This window comes from Marmota flaviventris, chromosome 14, assembly GCF_047511675.1.
Source record: "Marmota flaviventris isolate mMarFla1 chromosome 14, mMarFla1.hap1, whole genome shotgun sequence".
Lineage (NCBI taxonomy): Eukaryota > Metazoa > Chordata > Mammalia > Rodentia > Sciuridae > Marmota > Marmota flaviventris.
The window spans coordinates 44,883,911-44,898,727 of record NC_092511.1 but is presented as its reverse complement, the minus strand read 5'-3'; the positions used below and the strand labels follow the sequence as shown (position 1 = coordinate 44,898,727).

General features: G+C 36.5%; 2 protein-coding genes across 5 annotated transcripts in view; one reads left to right on the top strand and one right to left on the bottom strand.

Moving 5' to 3' along the window:
- Window positions 1-3,310, top strand: part of Ccdc88a (coiled-coil domain containing 88A) — a 125,786-nt gene extending 122,476 nt beyond the window's left edge. For all 3 annotated transcript variants that reach the window (XR_011704344.1, XM_027934374.3, XM_027934372.2), the window contains one exon: window positions 10-3,310. The gene's annotated coding sequence lies outside the window, so the exon portion shown is untranslated. The remainder of the gene's footprint in view (window positions 1-9) is intronic.
- Window positions 3,311-4,751: 1,441 nt separating this feature from the next.
- Window positions 4,752-14,816, bottom strand: LOC114091916 (prolyl-tRNA synthetase associated domain-containing protein 1). 2 transcript variants are annotated; one of them, XM_071601588.1, is made up of 4 exons: window positions 14,605-14,816; window positions 11,118-11,205; window positions 7,554-8,136; window positions 4,752-6,252 (listed from the first exon to the last, which is right to left on the bottom strand). In XM_071601588.1, the coding sequence occupies exons 3-4, from the start codon at window positions 7,635-7,637 to the stop codon at window positions 5,821-5,823; spliced, it is 516 nt and encodes a 171-aa protein (XP_071457689.1). In that variant the 5' UTR covers window positions 7,638-8,136; window positions 11,118-11,205; window positions 14,605-14,816; the 3' UTR covers window positions 4,752-5,820. The 2 variants fall into 2 exon arrangements, with proteins under 2 accessions (XP_071457689.1, XP_027790273.1); XM_027934472.2 differs by lacking the exon at window positions 14,605-14,816 and having other exon boundaries at window positions 11,118-11,845.
- Window position 14,817: the final 1 nt, after the last annotated feature.

Below are 14,817 nucleotides of genomic sequence, written 5' to 3'. Positions count from 1 at the left end.
TAAATACAGAGAGAAAAGTGTCCTTCAGTTTCTCAGTATGAAGCCTTTATTTCTGAAGTAACAAGACACCTAGCAACTATAGGAACCATTTTTTTTTAAATCTTTAAGGAGACTTTTAAACAATCCTTCGTGAATAGAGCAGGCAAGAAATACAAACCTTCATTCCTTCCTTGAATCAAGGAGCACTACTGGATTCAACTGCCAAAAGTTTTAGAAGGTTTTAGGACTTAACTATACGTTGTATTGTTAAGCTCTACTGAATAAAGGACGTTCTCTCACTAAGGACCAAGTGTTTTAAGGTCAAGTGTTAAAAGAAGTACTCCAGGAACAATCTACTTCTCTCATCATTTGTTTATGAATTTATCTATGTTTGCTTAATGCTTCTGCTAAGTATTAGCCCAAATCTAGCCATTTATATTTAGTTGTGTAAATCTAAATTAAATGCTGTAGTATTTTGTGGAATGTACTATATATGAAGATACAGAGAAAATTGTTTTGGCATGTCAGAGCCTTTTTTTCGTTAGACTGCATGTGTTGGTACTTTTTTTTTTTTCTTTTTAAAGTCAGTTATCTTGATGCACTGCAAAAAATTCAGTTTATAAGATAAATCTGAAAATTCATAACGAGATAGGAGTTATAAAAATATTAATCTTCCATATTCCTAACTAAGCTACACTAAGCATTCCATATATGGATCCAAGATAAAAGTGTTTTTCTGAAACTTTTTTTAATAAGATGGTTTTCCACTGAATAGCATTCCCAAGGTAAAGCTGTTTCACTCTTTCACTTCTTTACTGTTGGGCTACGTATGTTTCTTTTTTTTTTTTTTTTTTAACTTGAGAGCTGACTGTTGCTTAAGAAGTTTTCTTATGGCAAAAATAATGTAAATAATTTATTACGATCTGCATTTTGCCAGGAACTCATTTATTATTAAGGTTATCATTTATTAATAAGAACTTTTCTGTTTTTGTTCTTTATAATATTACATTAAAGTTGAAAACTGAATAACAGGTACTTTTGAAATATTTGTATGCATTTGTTACCTTAAACATTTGGAAGAAGCACAAAAAAGTAGATTTAGTTAACCCAGAGAAACATCATTTTTTAGTAGTTCCAATTTTTATATCACAGTTTTATTTTCTTATGAAGTCCAAAAAACTGCATTGATACTCATTAATACAAATTCATTACTTAACAATAAATATCAAATAGTCTTCTGAAATAAGATATTGACTATTTTTTATTTTAATAGCACACTTCTTAGGCTCTCATTACCAGCTCTAAAGGACTTTTTAGAAATGATTCCTTATTCCTTAATATGTGGTTTATGAACTGTGTGTGTATCATCACTAACCCAGTAGCCATGAGAATAGCCTCTCTCCCCTTCCGTCCATCTGTCTCTCTTTTTGGTTAGCAGTGTTGTGTTTATAGTTGTCTTTGGAAAGACCATCAATAAAAAAGAAAGAGAGACAGCATGTTTAGCTGACCAGAAATAGAAATGAAAATTAGAGAACTTGGATTTATTAACTCAGTGTCATCATTAACGTAGGTTTTGCCACCAAATAAAGTTAAATCTCTTTGAAACTCTTGGATGAAAGGTGCTATATAAATGTAAATACAAAGGATTCTTACTGAAATACAAATATTGCACAACAGAAATATTCAAAATCTATTCTCTAGACTTTGAGATCTCTCTATCACGACTCCCTTGATTCAAGTATCAAATTGGTAAATGGGTATCATGACAGTCTAGAGACACTTTGCATGTAAAAAATGTAAATTTATTTTTGGTTGGGTAAGTTGAAAGTAAATGTAGACATTATGTTTTAGCTAAATACAGTAAGTGGGTAACTTAGATTTATATTAACTAGCATCTAATTTGCACAGCTAGGACACATCCCAGAACTGTTACTGAAAAGTTGAAATTTAATGAGTGTGAGGTGGCCCAATAAAGATGAATATCACACTTTCACCTCTCCAGGATACTAATATTCTAAAATAGAGAATCTGCTGAATTAACCAGCACATTACTGTTTCTACAGAAAATGCTGAATGACAGCCTTTGAAGTACTAAATTTAAAAAGGCTGATCTAAAAGGACAATTGAAAAGAATCAAACAAGGGGACATAGTGAGACTGTAAAAATAACAAATACTCTCAATTATATTCATCACCTTTTTCATACCATTTCAAGAAAGGACTAGATAATAACCACATGAATATTTTACTTTCTCCAAAAGCTACCGCCAGAAGCAAACATGTAGGAAGCCACTCTTTTACCTTACATACATAAACTTCTGTCAAACAAAATAGTAAAGCCAACTGGAAACTCACCAGGGCCTATTCCTGATGAGCCAGACATACTTTTAATTTTCTGGTTCTACTCTGAATCAATACCTAAAACCCCTAAGGAAACTGAAAAATTCAATATACAGGGTAATAACTTTGGCCTAGAGCTGTAATCATGTGCTTCAAATCTAGCCATGTGGAAATGTTTTGGTCCAAGTTTTTGAATTGGTGGTTACCAAAGAGTTTATAAGACAGGTTCGTATGTAGCACCTTTCATGCCAGGCATGGTAAGGGCCTATTTTAAAAAACCACCGTGCGTGTAATAGAATTGCAGCCACCTCACAGATCAAGTTCTACAACCTGTACTGTCTTAACAGATTATGTCAGGAAATGAAAATGATACTGTACCAAATCTGAAATTATAATGGGAATAATAATGTATTCTAAATTACTTTTGTATTTTAAGTTACTTTTTAAAAGAAAAGTGAATTTTGTGTTTTTCTTTTCAACTGCTTAATCCCAAAATGTGTTTTTTTTCTTAAAGCCTTGAATGAGTAATACAAAAGGAGCCCATTTTATAACATACAAACTTGATGTACATGTTATTTGGATAATGAAATGCCTTAAAAGGAACGCTTAACGGATAATGTTGCACTTACAACCCCCATTAACAAAACCTGATTTTAAATGGCCTTTTTCTTTTCTAAGGGTTCTTTCTTCAGTGTTTGCCATTGTACTTACAACTGTTATTAAATACCAAATCAATATATAACTGTAACATTTCCTTTAAAACTAATGCTGATGAGAATTTGGAGTTGAATGGCAAAATGTTTATTACTTGGCAATACTTAATATCAGCCATAGAAATCCAACTCGTGAAAAGAGGCACCATTGTTTGATTTGTCTTTTAAAAACATTCATTTTCAACTTAGCTTTTAACTTTGTTTCTCCTTTAAAAAGTTGGATTAACATTCACTTTTCAGACTGATATATAAAAAATAAAAGGTGATTTTTTACAAGAAGTAGTAATCATTTTTAAGTCATAATTTTAACCAAGTGTCATTCTGTACCCTGGAGAACTACTTTCAAATGTAATTCCTAACTTCAGATTACTTTGCTCTTATCATACTGGGATGAGTATTAGAGGTTTGGGGAGAAAGTGAAGAGTCTGTCAGTTCTCTCAATCCCAAAATAGGTATAAATACAGTTTACATATATTGGCCCCCCAAATAGGCCAAAACCCAGTGGATCCCTGATAAAAGTATTAAGTAATACCAAGTTCTATATGTACTGTTTTTTCCTATAACATACATAACTATGATAAAAGTTTATAGACACAGTAAGACATTAATGCTAGTAACCAATAATAGAATAATTATAACATATTATAGTAAAAGTTACATGAGTGTAATCTCTTTCAATATCTTATTGTATTCACTCATGAGATGTCAAATGATAAAAATAATGTGATGAAGTAAGGGGGGTGAGGTATGAAGTAGGAATTGTAACAATGATGTAGGAATTGTAACAAAGCATTAGACTACTACTACCTAAGAATTACTTGAACAGCAATACTACAGTTATCCTAACACAGTTGATACCACTACAGTTGATCCTAACACGGTTGACCCACTGTCAGTCTGCTAACCAAGAGGGCTACTAAGTGACTACAGGGCTGGTACAGCATAGATACACTGGAAAAAGAAATGATAAATACCCCAAGCTGGATGAGATGTGAGATTTCATCATGCTACTAAGAACAACACCCAGTTTAAAATTTGTGAATTATTTCAGGAATTTTCACTTTAATATTTTTGGACTGTGGTTGACCATGAGTAACTAAAACCTCAGAAAGCAAAACTGCAGAGAAGTGGGGACCAGTGTACTAGACTGCACAAAATTACAGACTTTGGGAGGCAATCAGACCTCCTAGACCTGTTTTCACCATCAGACAAGCTTCTCAAGGTCCTCAAATTGTGATTTTATTCCTTCATTTTATGTGCAAAGCAACCTAAAATTACTATTGTCACAGAAATACAGTACAGACTAGTTAAAAACTAACATGGAACCTTACAGTCAGGTAATCATTACCTTTATTTTACCTTTCAGTAACATCCCATTTGATTATGTACTAGAGAAAAGTATGTGAATTTTAATGACCCACAACAGGAATTCTTGTAATCTAAACCATGTCAGATCCTCAGTTAAAGAAGGCTTTTGTTTGATTCTAAGTGAAGTGAAAAAAAGTCAAATTTTCTGGTTTTTTTAACTAGTTTCTATATGACAACCAACTACATTTTTATAGGCTTTTATACTATTTCAGATGTCATAACTGAAAGAAAATGAGTAAAATCCTAGAAATAGTGTAGTAAAATACCCTAAAGGACAGAAGAAACTTGTGGAAGTATGTTCAGATTTATAACCTCTGAACCAGATAATAAATCATTTTTAATGGCATAAAAATCAATGGAACACCCAACAACGGAGTTTTTATCCTTCTCTCCCATGTTTGTTTTAATTATCTTGTTGGGGAATCCTTATTCCTTAATCCCCATTTTCCGAAATAATAACAATTTAATATATTCCTTTTTTATTGTATTATGTACATTACCATGTGTAAATTTCACACACACTGTTTTTCAGCTTGCTTTTTCAAGTACAATAAGCATTCTAAAGATGTAAGCTAGCTAAAGCTAAGCGTTCCTAATTGTTTAAGGCATTCCTGTAATGACTTACTGTTATAGGAGATGGAAAACAGGATCTGAGTTGACTAAAACTACCTCAGTATGTCTTTTATATTTTTCAGTACTGAGGATTTAATCTAGGGGCATTTCACCACTAAGTTATAATCCCATACTTTTTCATTTTTATTTTGACACAGGGTCTCACTGAGTTGCTTAAGGTCTCACTAAGTTGTTGAGGCTGGTTTCAAACTTGTGATCCCCCTGCCTAAGCCTCCTGAATCACTGGGATTACAGTTTTGTGCCACCTCGCCCAACTCCATCTTTTTTATTTATTTATTTTAATATTTACTTTTTAGTTTTAAGTGGACACAATATCTTTATTTTACATTTATGTGATGCTGAGGATGGAACCCAGTGCCTCAATGCATGGTAGGCAAGTACTCTACCACTGAGCCACAATCCCAAAACCAAAGATACTACTTTATCACTTTCAATTTTTTGATTTTTATTTCATATAATTTTAAATAGTGAATTGTTATATATTTGTACAGGCACACAATATAACTATATAATATGGTCATTTTTTTTTCCTCCAATACCTCCCCTTTCTCTCCCCTGTTCCTGCCTCCTGGTACTCACTTTCATTACCAGGAAAAAAAAGTGGGGAGTAGGGGATAAAATAGGGTACCAGAAATAAAATAAAAACTCCATGTCCTTACCTTCACCCCAAGGCCTGTTTTCTTCTAGGCCTGAATTCTTAAAAGATTCAATAAATCTTATATATAATTCATTTTAAAAAAATAAAATTACAAGAAAGACAGTTTTCAGAAATACAGTTATTCGGAGCATTAATTTTTATCAAAATTTAGTATTATGGGATCATGTCCTGTCATCTTCACAAATGTAAGAAAGTCTTCAGGGCTCAATCCCATGGTTGCAGCATTGGTCATTGGATGAAAGTATACCTTTTCGTGTCCACCTTCCAGAAAAGCAGAATCCAGAACAAATTTTACATCTCCATCATCACAGAAGAGGGCCAGAGGTGTGGCACAGCCTTGACCAACTTTCAGTTTTTCAAGCATGACTGTTTCATCAGCAAATCGCAGACCTCCGCTCCCAACACCTAACTGTTTGGCAAGATCATTTAAATTAATTTGTCTATCATGAAGAACTGTCACCAACCAATAGTTTTTTTTCTTTTTGTCTTTAAGAAATAGGTTCTTACTATGTGCTCCTTTCAGATGCTGGATATGAGGCATCATTTCTTCAACTGTAAACACCTACAAAATAATCACATATATGAGAAGTTTAGGAATTAATATGCATATATACATACTTACACATTATGAAATATTTACAATCCCTTTTCTCAATTCCTCATCTTAGGATCTCAGGCAGTTTCTCTTTAGACCAGTGTTCCATTCCAAGGTGCAGCCAAGCATGCTCTCACATTCCAAAAAAAAAAAAAAAAAAAACTTTAAACTTTGGGTATTAAAAGTAGACAGCTGCATAAGACTTGGAAACTTACATAAAAAGCATCAAAAAAATCTGGCAATATGCACAGGTAAAGCCCAGCACAGTGGCACAACCTGTAATCCTAGCGACACCTGTAATCCCAGTGGCTCAGAAGGCTGAGGCAGGAGGTTTGCAAGTTCAAACCTAGCCTCAGCAATTTAGCAGACCCTATCTCAAAAAGCGGGGGTTGGGGGTTGGAATGTGGCTCCGTGGTTAAGCACCCCTCAGTACCAAAAGGTGGGGGGCGAGGATGTCAGAGACCATATGGAAGAGAGGAAGGTCAGAAAAACAGTCTTGATGTTGGATTTGTAAAGGTAAGGAATACTAATTTTGTATTCTAGTCTTTGGAGATCGCCATTTTAGCCATTATCGACTGTCACTTTTGGGTAAGCTTTATGCCCCTGCACCACTCAAGTTACACTAGTTTCAGGAAACGTACAAATATTCACATTAGTACATTAAACCATGTTAAGGGCTGGGGGTTGTGGTTCAGTGGTATAGTTCTTGTCTTCCACCTGTGAGGCACTGGGTTCGATTCTCAGCACCACATATAAATAAATGAGTAAAATAAAGGTTCATCAACATCTAAAAATATGTCTTAAAAAATGTTAAAATGTGCATATTCGCAACCATTTTTTTTTTTTTGGAGGGAATGGTGATTTTTGCCATGCTGGTAAAGTGAAAAGAGTAACCTTTGTGATAAACTGATCCATGACTGCAAAATATCAACCCCTCACCTCCGGCTGTACGTAGGGGCCACTAAATAGGCGGTTTGGTGCTTTGTATCACTTTATATACACAAAGTGGACAAACTGACCACAACCAGACCGGTTAGATGCACAAGTTTTCCATATTTTGAACTAGTTCTCAACATAGTATGTGATCAAGTCACTCCAAGAAGAAAACAAGTTTCAGGACAACCTTACAGTCCTAATCGAAAGCACTCTGCTGTACATCACCCCTGGAACGCCTGATCTCCACGGCCTCGGCGGATGGACCTGCAGTGAGCGAGCACCTGCTCTGGCCAGGGCTATCCCTGTAGTCACGCCTAACGCGAAAGCCTCACCTCGGGGTGTTCCACGACCTCGGTGCGGATGGCAAGGGCATCGAGTCGCTGCTCCAGCGCTGCACGCAACTCAGAGCCCGCCATTCCACCGCCACGCCGACAGCCTGAGGCGGAAGTGCGGGAGGGATGGCAGCCGAGCCGGAAGCCCAGTGTGCGCACCTTCCGGAGGCGGGGCCGCGCCGCCCTGCCACTCTGCGCCAGCCTACGTCTCCACGCGCTAATACCTGCCTGCGGCAGGGAGGTTACTGTATTCGCTCAGTGCCCCCAGATCCGGCCGAAAGTTTCCTGGGTCCGCACGTTTTTCGTTTAAATAGAATCCATTTCCATTGCAGCGCTAACCGGGACTCACTTTTTGCTTGGTAGTTTGATAACATCTTGGTGCAGTGTTTTCAGCTATACTGGCAAACACGCATTCACCACTTGAGTGAGGCATGAAATTCCACGTTAGGGTTTCACTTAGAGATTTAGATTAAGACTCAAATCTCATACGGAACCTGGGAACGTTCAATGTTTGTGTGGGTGAGTTCGGGTAACTTCTCTTATCACTTGCAAAATGAGTCTTTACCAGGAGCCTTGGAAGAAGCTGCAAAAGAAAAAGAAATCAGGGCTGAATTTACAATTAATTTCACCCAGAACTGACTTTAGATAACACAATTTTCTCAGCTTTATCTGCCTCCTAGACTTTTAAGTTGTGGGTTTTTTTTTTGTTGTTGTTGTTGTTGTTTTTTAAGGTCCATGTTTGCTTATTTGCTTACCCCTCCCCCTTCTAGGCGCTGGGGGTTAAACCTTGGAGGACCTTGTGTGCTGTGCCTACCACTGAGCTACATCCCCCACCCCCACGCAGTTGTTTTATTTCTGATTATAGAAACAACAGGTCATTTCCCATGGCCTCAGTAAATTCAGATCAACAACAAAATTTATCGCATTACACCGTTACAGGGCATTTGGAAAACAAGAGTAAAGATCACTCAAACTCCAGTGTTCCTATAATGCTATTGCTACTTAGGTCTGTCTTTCCATTCTTGTGCTTGTTTCTTTTATTCTTGTTGTTTTGTATAAACGAAAGTTTTTCAGATAATTGAAACCTTCATATATACACAGTTTTGTATCCTGCTTTTATCAGTTACAAGCATTTTCCTGTTTCTACACTGTTTTCCTATTTTAATAGATATGTATTAAATCATAGTTTTGTTAAGAGTTTTTATTAGTTTTTGTTATTTTTGAGGTACTGGGGTGGAGCTCTAGGCCTCATGAATGCTACACCAGTCCTTTTCCCCTAAGCTACATCCCCAAACCAGGATAATAATTTTCTTTATCATTTCTGCATTGGTGGACATCCTGTGTTAATGAATTCTAATATTCTAAATCGCTTTCCAAAATAATTATTCTTATTTATAATATATTAACAATGTATGAATTAACCCATTTTTCTACATTTTGGCAGATATATAATTTTAAAATTTGACAGACAAAAGGGACCATTTATTTTTTAATATGCATTTTTCTGATTATTGCATATATGTATATATAATTTCTAAATTAAAATTTTATTTATTTAATTTTATTTACTTATTTATTTATTTATTTATAACAGTACTTGGGATTGAGACCAAGGTGTTCCACCACTGAACTATATCCCCACTATTTTTATTTTTGATTTGAGACAAGATGTCACTAAATTGATGAGGCTGGCCTTGAATTTGTAATCCTCCTGCCTTACCTCATGAATTGCTGGGATTACAGGCTGTGCACCAAGCCCGGCTGTAATTTAATTTTCTTTTTCTTTTTTTAATAAGCATTTTTTTCTGATTACCCAGGACCTGGATATGTTTCCATGTTTAGTCTGTGGTCCTACCAGCCTGAATGCACCTGATCACATCTGTTTCCATGTTTATTATTTTATTTTCCCATTTGTGAACTAGCTTTGTTCCTTTCTTGACTCATTTATCCACTGAATGAATATTAATGGGTTTGATACTGATAAATAATTATCTTTCATTTGTCATATATCCTCCAAATCGTGTTTCTTTCATTCCAGCTTCCATCTACAGAAGTAAACTCATTTTTGTGTAACCAAATGTCACTCTTTTTAAGCTTTTTTTGACCTAAGTTTCTAAACTTAGGAGTTTAAACTCCAGCAATAGAATATTCAGACTATTTTCTGTTTTGTTTTCTTAAGAATATTTAATTATGGGGGACTGGGGCTATAGCTCAGTGGTAGAGTGCCTGCCTTGCACGTATGAGGCACTGGGTTCAATCCTCAGTACCACATAAAAATAAATAAAGACACTGTGTCCATTTACATATAAAAAAAATTTTTTTTAAAAGAATATTTAATTATGGGGCTGGGGCTGGGGCTCAGTGGTAAAGCGCTTGCCTAGAATGTGCAAGGCACTGGATTTGATCCTCAGCACCACATAAAAAATAAAATAAAGGTATTGTGTCTATCTACAACTAAATATATATATTTAGTTGACATATATATATATATATATATATATATATATATACATATGTATATAAAAGAATATTTAATTAATTAAAATGTATTTAAGATTTGCTTTAGCATATTAGGTGTGATGTGCTCACTTTTTTCAGTAGGTTTTGCCAAAAATGAAATTTGAATAGTAAAGATTACCCATTCCAAGAAATGGCAGACAGCCATTTTATTTATTAAACATATGTGTGATCACTGCATGCCTGTAATCCTAGCTGCATGGGAGACTGAGACCAGAGAATTTCAAGTTTGGGGCCAGCCCTCTCTCAAAAGCTTAAAAAAAGACTGGGAATGTGACTCAGTAGTAAGCGCTCCCTGGTTCAATCCCTGATAACTAACACACACACACACCCTGGTGTACACTAATGATTTGTTTTTGTTTTGTTTTGTTTTAGGTACTGAGGATTAAACCAAGGGGTGCTTTATCACCGAGCTACTTCCCAGCCCATTTATTATTTTTTATTCTGAGACAGGGTCTTGGTAAATTGTCCAGACTGGCCTCAAACTTGTGCTCCTTCTGCCAAAACTTCCTTAATTGCTAGAATTATAGGTGTGCACCACCATGCCTCAGCACTAATGGCTTCTTTAATTTTAAGTACCTGTGATTGAACAACCAAGTATACTGCAACCAAGATTTTACAACCCAAGACTTTTGTTATAAAACAGAGCTAAATAATCTATGGTGAAAGAACTATGTCACTGATCAACAAACAAAAAACTACTATCATAACTCAGGTTTAATGCAATATTTATTTGTTAAACATATGTGTGATCACTGCATTAAATGCTATCCTGAGTATAGTCCTTTGTCTTCAGAGCAAATACATTGGAAACAGTAATAATAAGAAATAGGTTACATTAAAAATTATCTACAGTGAACTGAATTAACTCACTGATTGGGTTAAGACTCTCTTACAACACAATCATTTCTCCTCTGAATCTTCTTTCATTGTCTCACACATGAGCTTTTGGGGGACATCATATCTAAACCATAACAGACATGGATTGCAGCAAGCATTTAAAAAAGATAGGTGGGCTCTTGGAGAGAAAGAAAAAGAGATCCTTACTAGATGGAGGCCCAGATATATGAGCATGACCAGACATGCTTGTCTGGTTAGATGAACAATTCTTCAGTGTATGCTTGTACCAGATCAACTAGAAGAAAAACATAATAATTTACATGTCACCAAGTTCAAAGATCTACACAATGTGCCCACACCTAATTTATAGCTAGTCGCCTTAACCAAAAAGAAACCTGAGGAGCCACATACATGGCCAGTGTGGATGTGGGATGAAGAAATAACTTTTTTTTGAGAGAAAAAACTGATGCAGACTGCCAAGATGAGGAAGTTGCAAGATAAGAAAGAAGCCTCTGAAGCCAAAGTACAGTTGGAGGAGGATTTATGAACCTTGAAAATACCTCTTGGTTTCCCCCATATTGTTGATGGAGTTCAAAGAGGAGGAAGATTAATACCTGCAAGCCTGGCCAGTGGCAAACAGTGGTAATGCAGAAAACCAAGCAGCAGCAGCCAAGGGCTCTTGTGAACAACAGGTGGATGGTGGACTTTGGAAAACAATTTAGACAGAGGTTGGGAGAGTCCCTGGCTGCTTTGTGGTCATGCCTGTGAGATTTAAGGGTGCTGGGAATCAACAGGGGCAAGACAGTCCATATGCTATATGTTATTGATACTGCACAACCTTGTGACTTAGATTGCTAGAAACCAGCAGGGGCCAAGAGAGAACCCAGTGTGCTAGGAGCTAACAGGGACCAAAAGAGAGCCCAAGTGTGCCAGGAGCCAACAGGGGCCAAGACAGCCCAGATATGCCAGTAGCCAGAAGGGAGGAGAGACTTTAGGAGGTGTTAGAGCCTGTTACCTGTGAAGGTGTACCAGAAACAAGAGGTAAAGCACTTATACCGTCCAGTGCTTGTTACAATGATGGTTCCAGCTGTGGACAGCTGCATGTGTGGATGTCAGTGGCTGCAGAGCCAGAAACAGACACTGTCTAATTTGATAATAATGCAGGACAAAGTAGTCAGTGAGCTGAACTACACACTGTTGATGATCATAGCAAATGAAGCATCCCCTATAATGATATGTACTGGCAGTTGTGCTGTGTATGGGGGCAAGTTCTATGGCAAGAGAACAAACCTGTTGGGTGACTCTCATACTTAAGTTTAGAGACCACTAGTCTTATTCAGTAGTATTTTTTCCCCAGTAGCTTCTAGTTTTGAAATTATGATTAGAATGGTCTTTCCTACTCAAGTCAATGAATCACATAATTAACATTATCTTCTCATCTTTAACATTTAAACATTTAATCCATGTGGAATTTCCTACCATAAGAACTATAATGTTCTTGAGGACAGGAGCCTTACCTAGTAGGCACCCCTCAGAATTACATTACTTTCCAGGAGAGAAAGGCTTTGGGGATGAAAACCTTTTCCTTACCCTCTTAGGTTTATTCACAGAGATGTTTGAGTTAAACTAACAAAAGACATTATCAGAAGAAAAAAACACCATTTTTATTAACATTTACCTGAATAAAAGTTCACAAAAAAGAAGTCAAACTCTAAGAAGCAGTTAGATTTGGGGGCTCACGTAGCCTTTTAATAAAGGAAGTTTGATCTGAACAGAACTGTTTCATGTGTCATAATTTAAAATATCTCCTGGAAAGAAATCCTAATAAAATGACTGATTTCCTGTTTCACAGCTGGTTCATCAATTAAAATTTTAAAAAGGAGCTATTTCCTGATAGCTTATCATGGGAATTAAGAACTTCTGCTGGTGTCATCACTCACCAATATTTTGAGCAAAATTTGCTCCAAAACAAAACAACAACAAAACTCTAACAGATTATGTTACCATGATTCTATTTCTGTAAATATTCTCTATGAAGAGGGAATCTCTTGCCTAGCATGTGTGAGGACTGGGTTCAATTTTCAGAACCATATATAAATACATAAAGGTCCACTGGCAACTAAAAAAATTTTTTTTAAAAAAGGGGAGGAATCTCTTATGAGCCTATTCAGAAGCTTGGTTAAGGTGGTATTTCTCCCCAGTTAAATTATTATTTTCTGACTTCCATATTCTGTCCTTTGGAAGGAAAGCACTAAATCTAATTCATGAAACACACACAGAAACAGGAGAATTAAACTTCACCTCCTAATGGGGCTTATATACATATATTGTTTGAAATGCTGTAAGAAAGATTTGTCCATTTTTTATTTTTTTTGAGAATTTATATCAGCATGTATGTGTATGTGTGTGTGTGTGTGTGTGTGTGTGTGTGTTTCAACATTTTTGGTTGAAATCCAATACTGTTATTTTGCTGCTCAACTGTTTCTAGCTTAGTGATAGAGTGCTCACCTAGCATGCACAAAGCCCTAGGTTCAATCCTCAGCACTATCAAAGCTATTCAGAGCTCTTCCAAGTTGGCTTTCTGTTCCTTTACTGTCCTCATTTTTAAAAAATTGTCATTTTCCCCTATATTTTGTTGTATAGCTTGAATTTTTATAGCATAAAATTAGATTATTTTCCGTTTAATATTGGGGGAGGGGAAGATATAAATACTACTTTGGTGTTCTACCAATCTATTTTCTGCTTCTCAACTGCTTTGCAAGGCCAGAGAACAAAGAACTACTTCTTGGAGAAAGTAAACTTCAGTAGATATTTGTAAATGGTAGGTCCAACGATAGTAACTGGAATGAATTTCAACAGTTTTCAAGTATGTGAGTGTTAGGTTTAAATTAAAAGATCCCCAGGAGCGGGGTGGTGGGAAGGCTAGGGGGTAAGGTTTACATTCAATCACTGAGCAACACTTTTTTTTTGCCTTTTGTTTGTTTGGCAGGGCTGGGGATTGATCCCAGGGCCTCCTGCTTATGTGTGCTCTCCACTCCCGAGCCACACCCCCAGCCCCAACCAGTAAGGCTTAGTACAAACTTTTGTGGTAGGCACCCGAAGGCCAAAAAAAAAAAAAAAAAAGGAAAAAGAAAAAAGATGGGTGGGTAGAGGCATGAATTAGGAGGTTACATTATGGGAGAAATAAAGGAAAGCAGGCTTTTGAGTAAGCAAAATCTTCTATATAAGAGTTAACTTATTGAAGCCATTAACTATGGCAGTGTTCGATGTCAAAACACTTAACAGTCAGAGGCGGTGATGGCTGTGGTCAAGGGAACGGGCCCAAAGACACTCTCCTCAAAGTGAGGCATATAGGTGGGAGGTGGCTTAAAAATCACAAGAGTAAACACTTACATGAACTATGCGCTATTATCAACACTTTATCAAATCACTAAACCTTACTATGATCCTGTGAAATAGCTTCTGTCGTTACCATATTACAGATGAGGAAAGTGAGGCAAAGAAAGTTGACAAAACACCTCCGTACATATGGGAAATAAATCAGGTTAAGAACCCAAGCTCCCTGGCTCTACTATAAATTCTGTCCGAAATACTTCCGAAAGAACTCCTCGTACAGTACCACCATCGCCACCTTTCCTTGAACTTTTTCCTTTTTGTTAGTTACATGTGTCTTTGAAGGACAGCATTTTCTCACATTTCCTCGTTTAGTTTTCCCTCCGGTGTAGACACTGCAGCCACAAACAATCCCGGAGAAGCAGTAATTTGTTAAAAAGGGAAACGTGCAGCAGACGCGACAAACGACACGCGGTGGATCCTGGAAGGAGACCCCTGATTGCACCATCACAACACGTCGGACAGCCAGAGTTCGGGGCGACAGCGACTATTTAGAATTCGGGGGAAAACCACT

Bases quoted from the DNA above. Each gene is read 5' to 3' on its own strand.
- LOC114091916 (XM_071601588.1), bottom strand. From the start codon at position 7,637: ATGGCGGGCTCTGAGTTGCGTGCAGCGCTGGAGCAGCGACTCGATGCC. The intron at 6,253-7,553 runs GTGAGGCTTTCG...ATTATTTTGTAG, and splicing joins AGGTCGTGGAACACCCCGAG to GTGTTTACAGTTGAAGAAAT.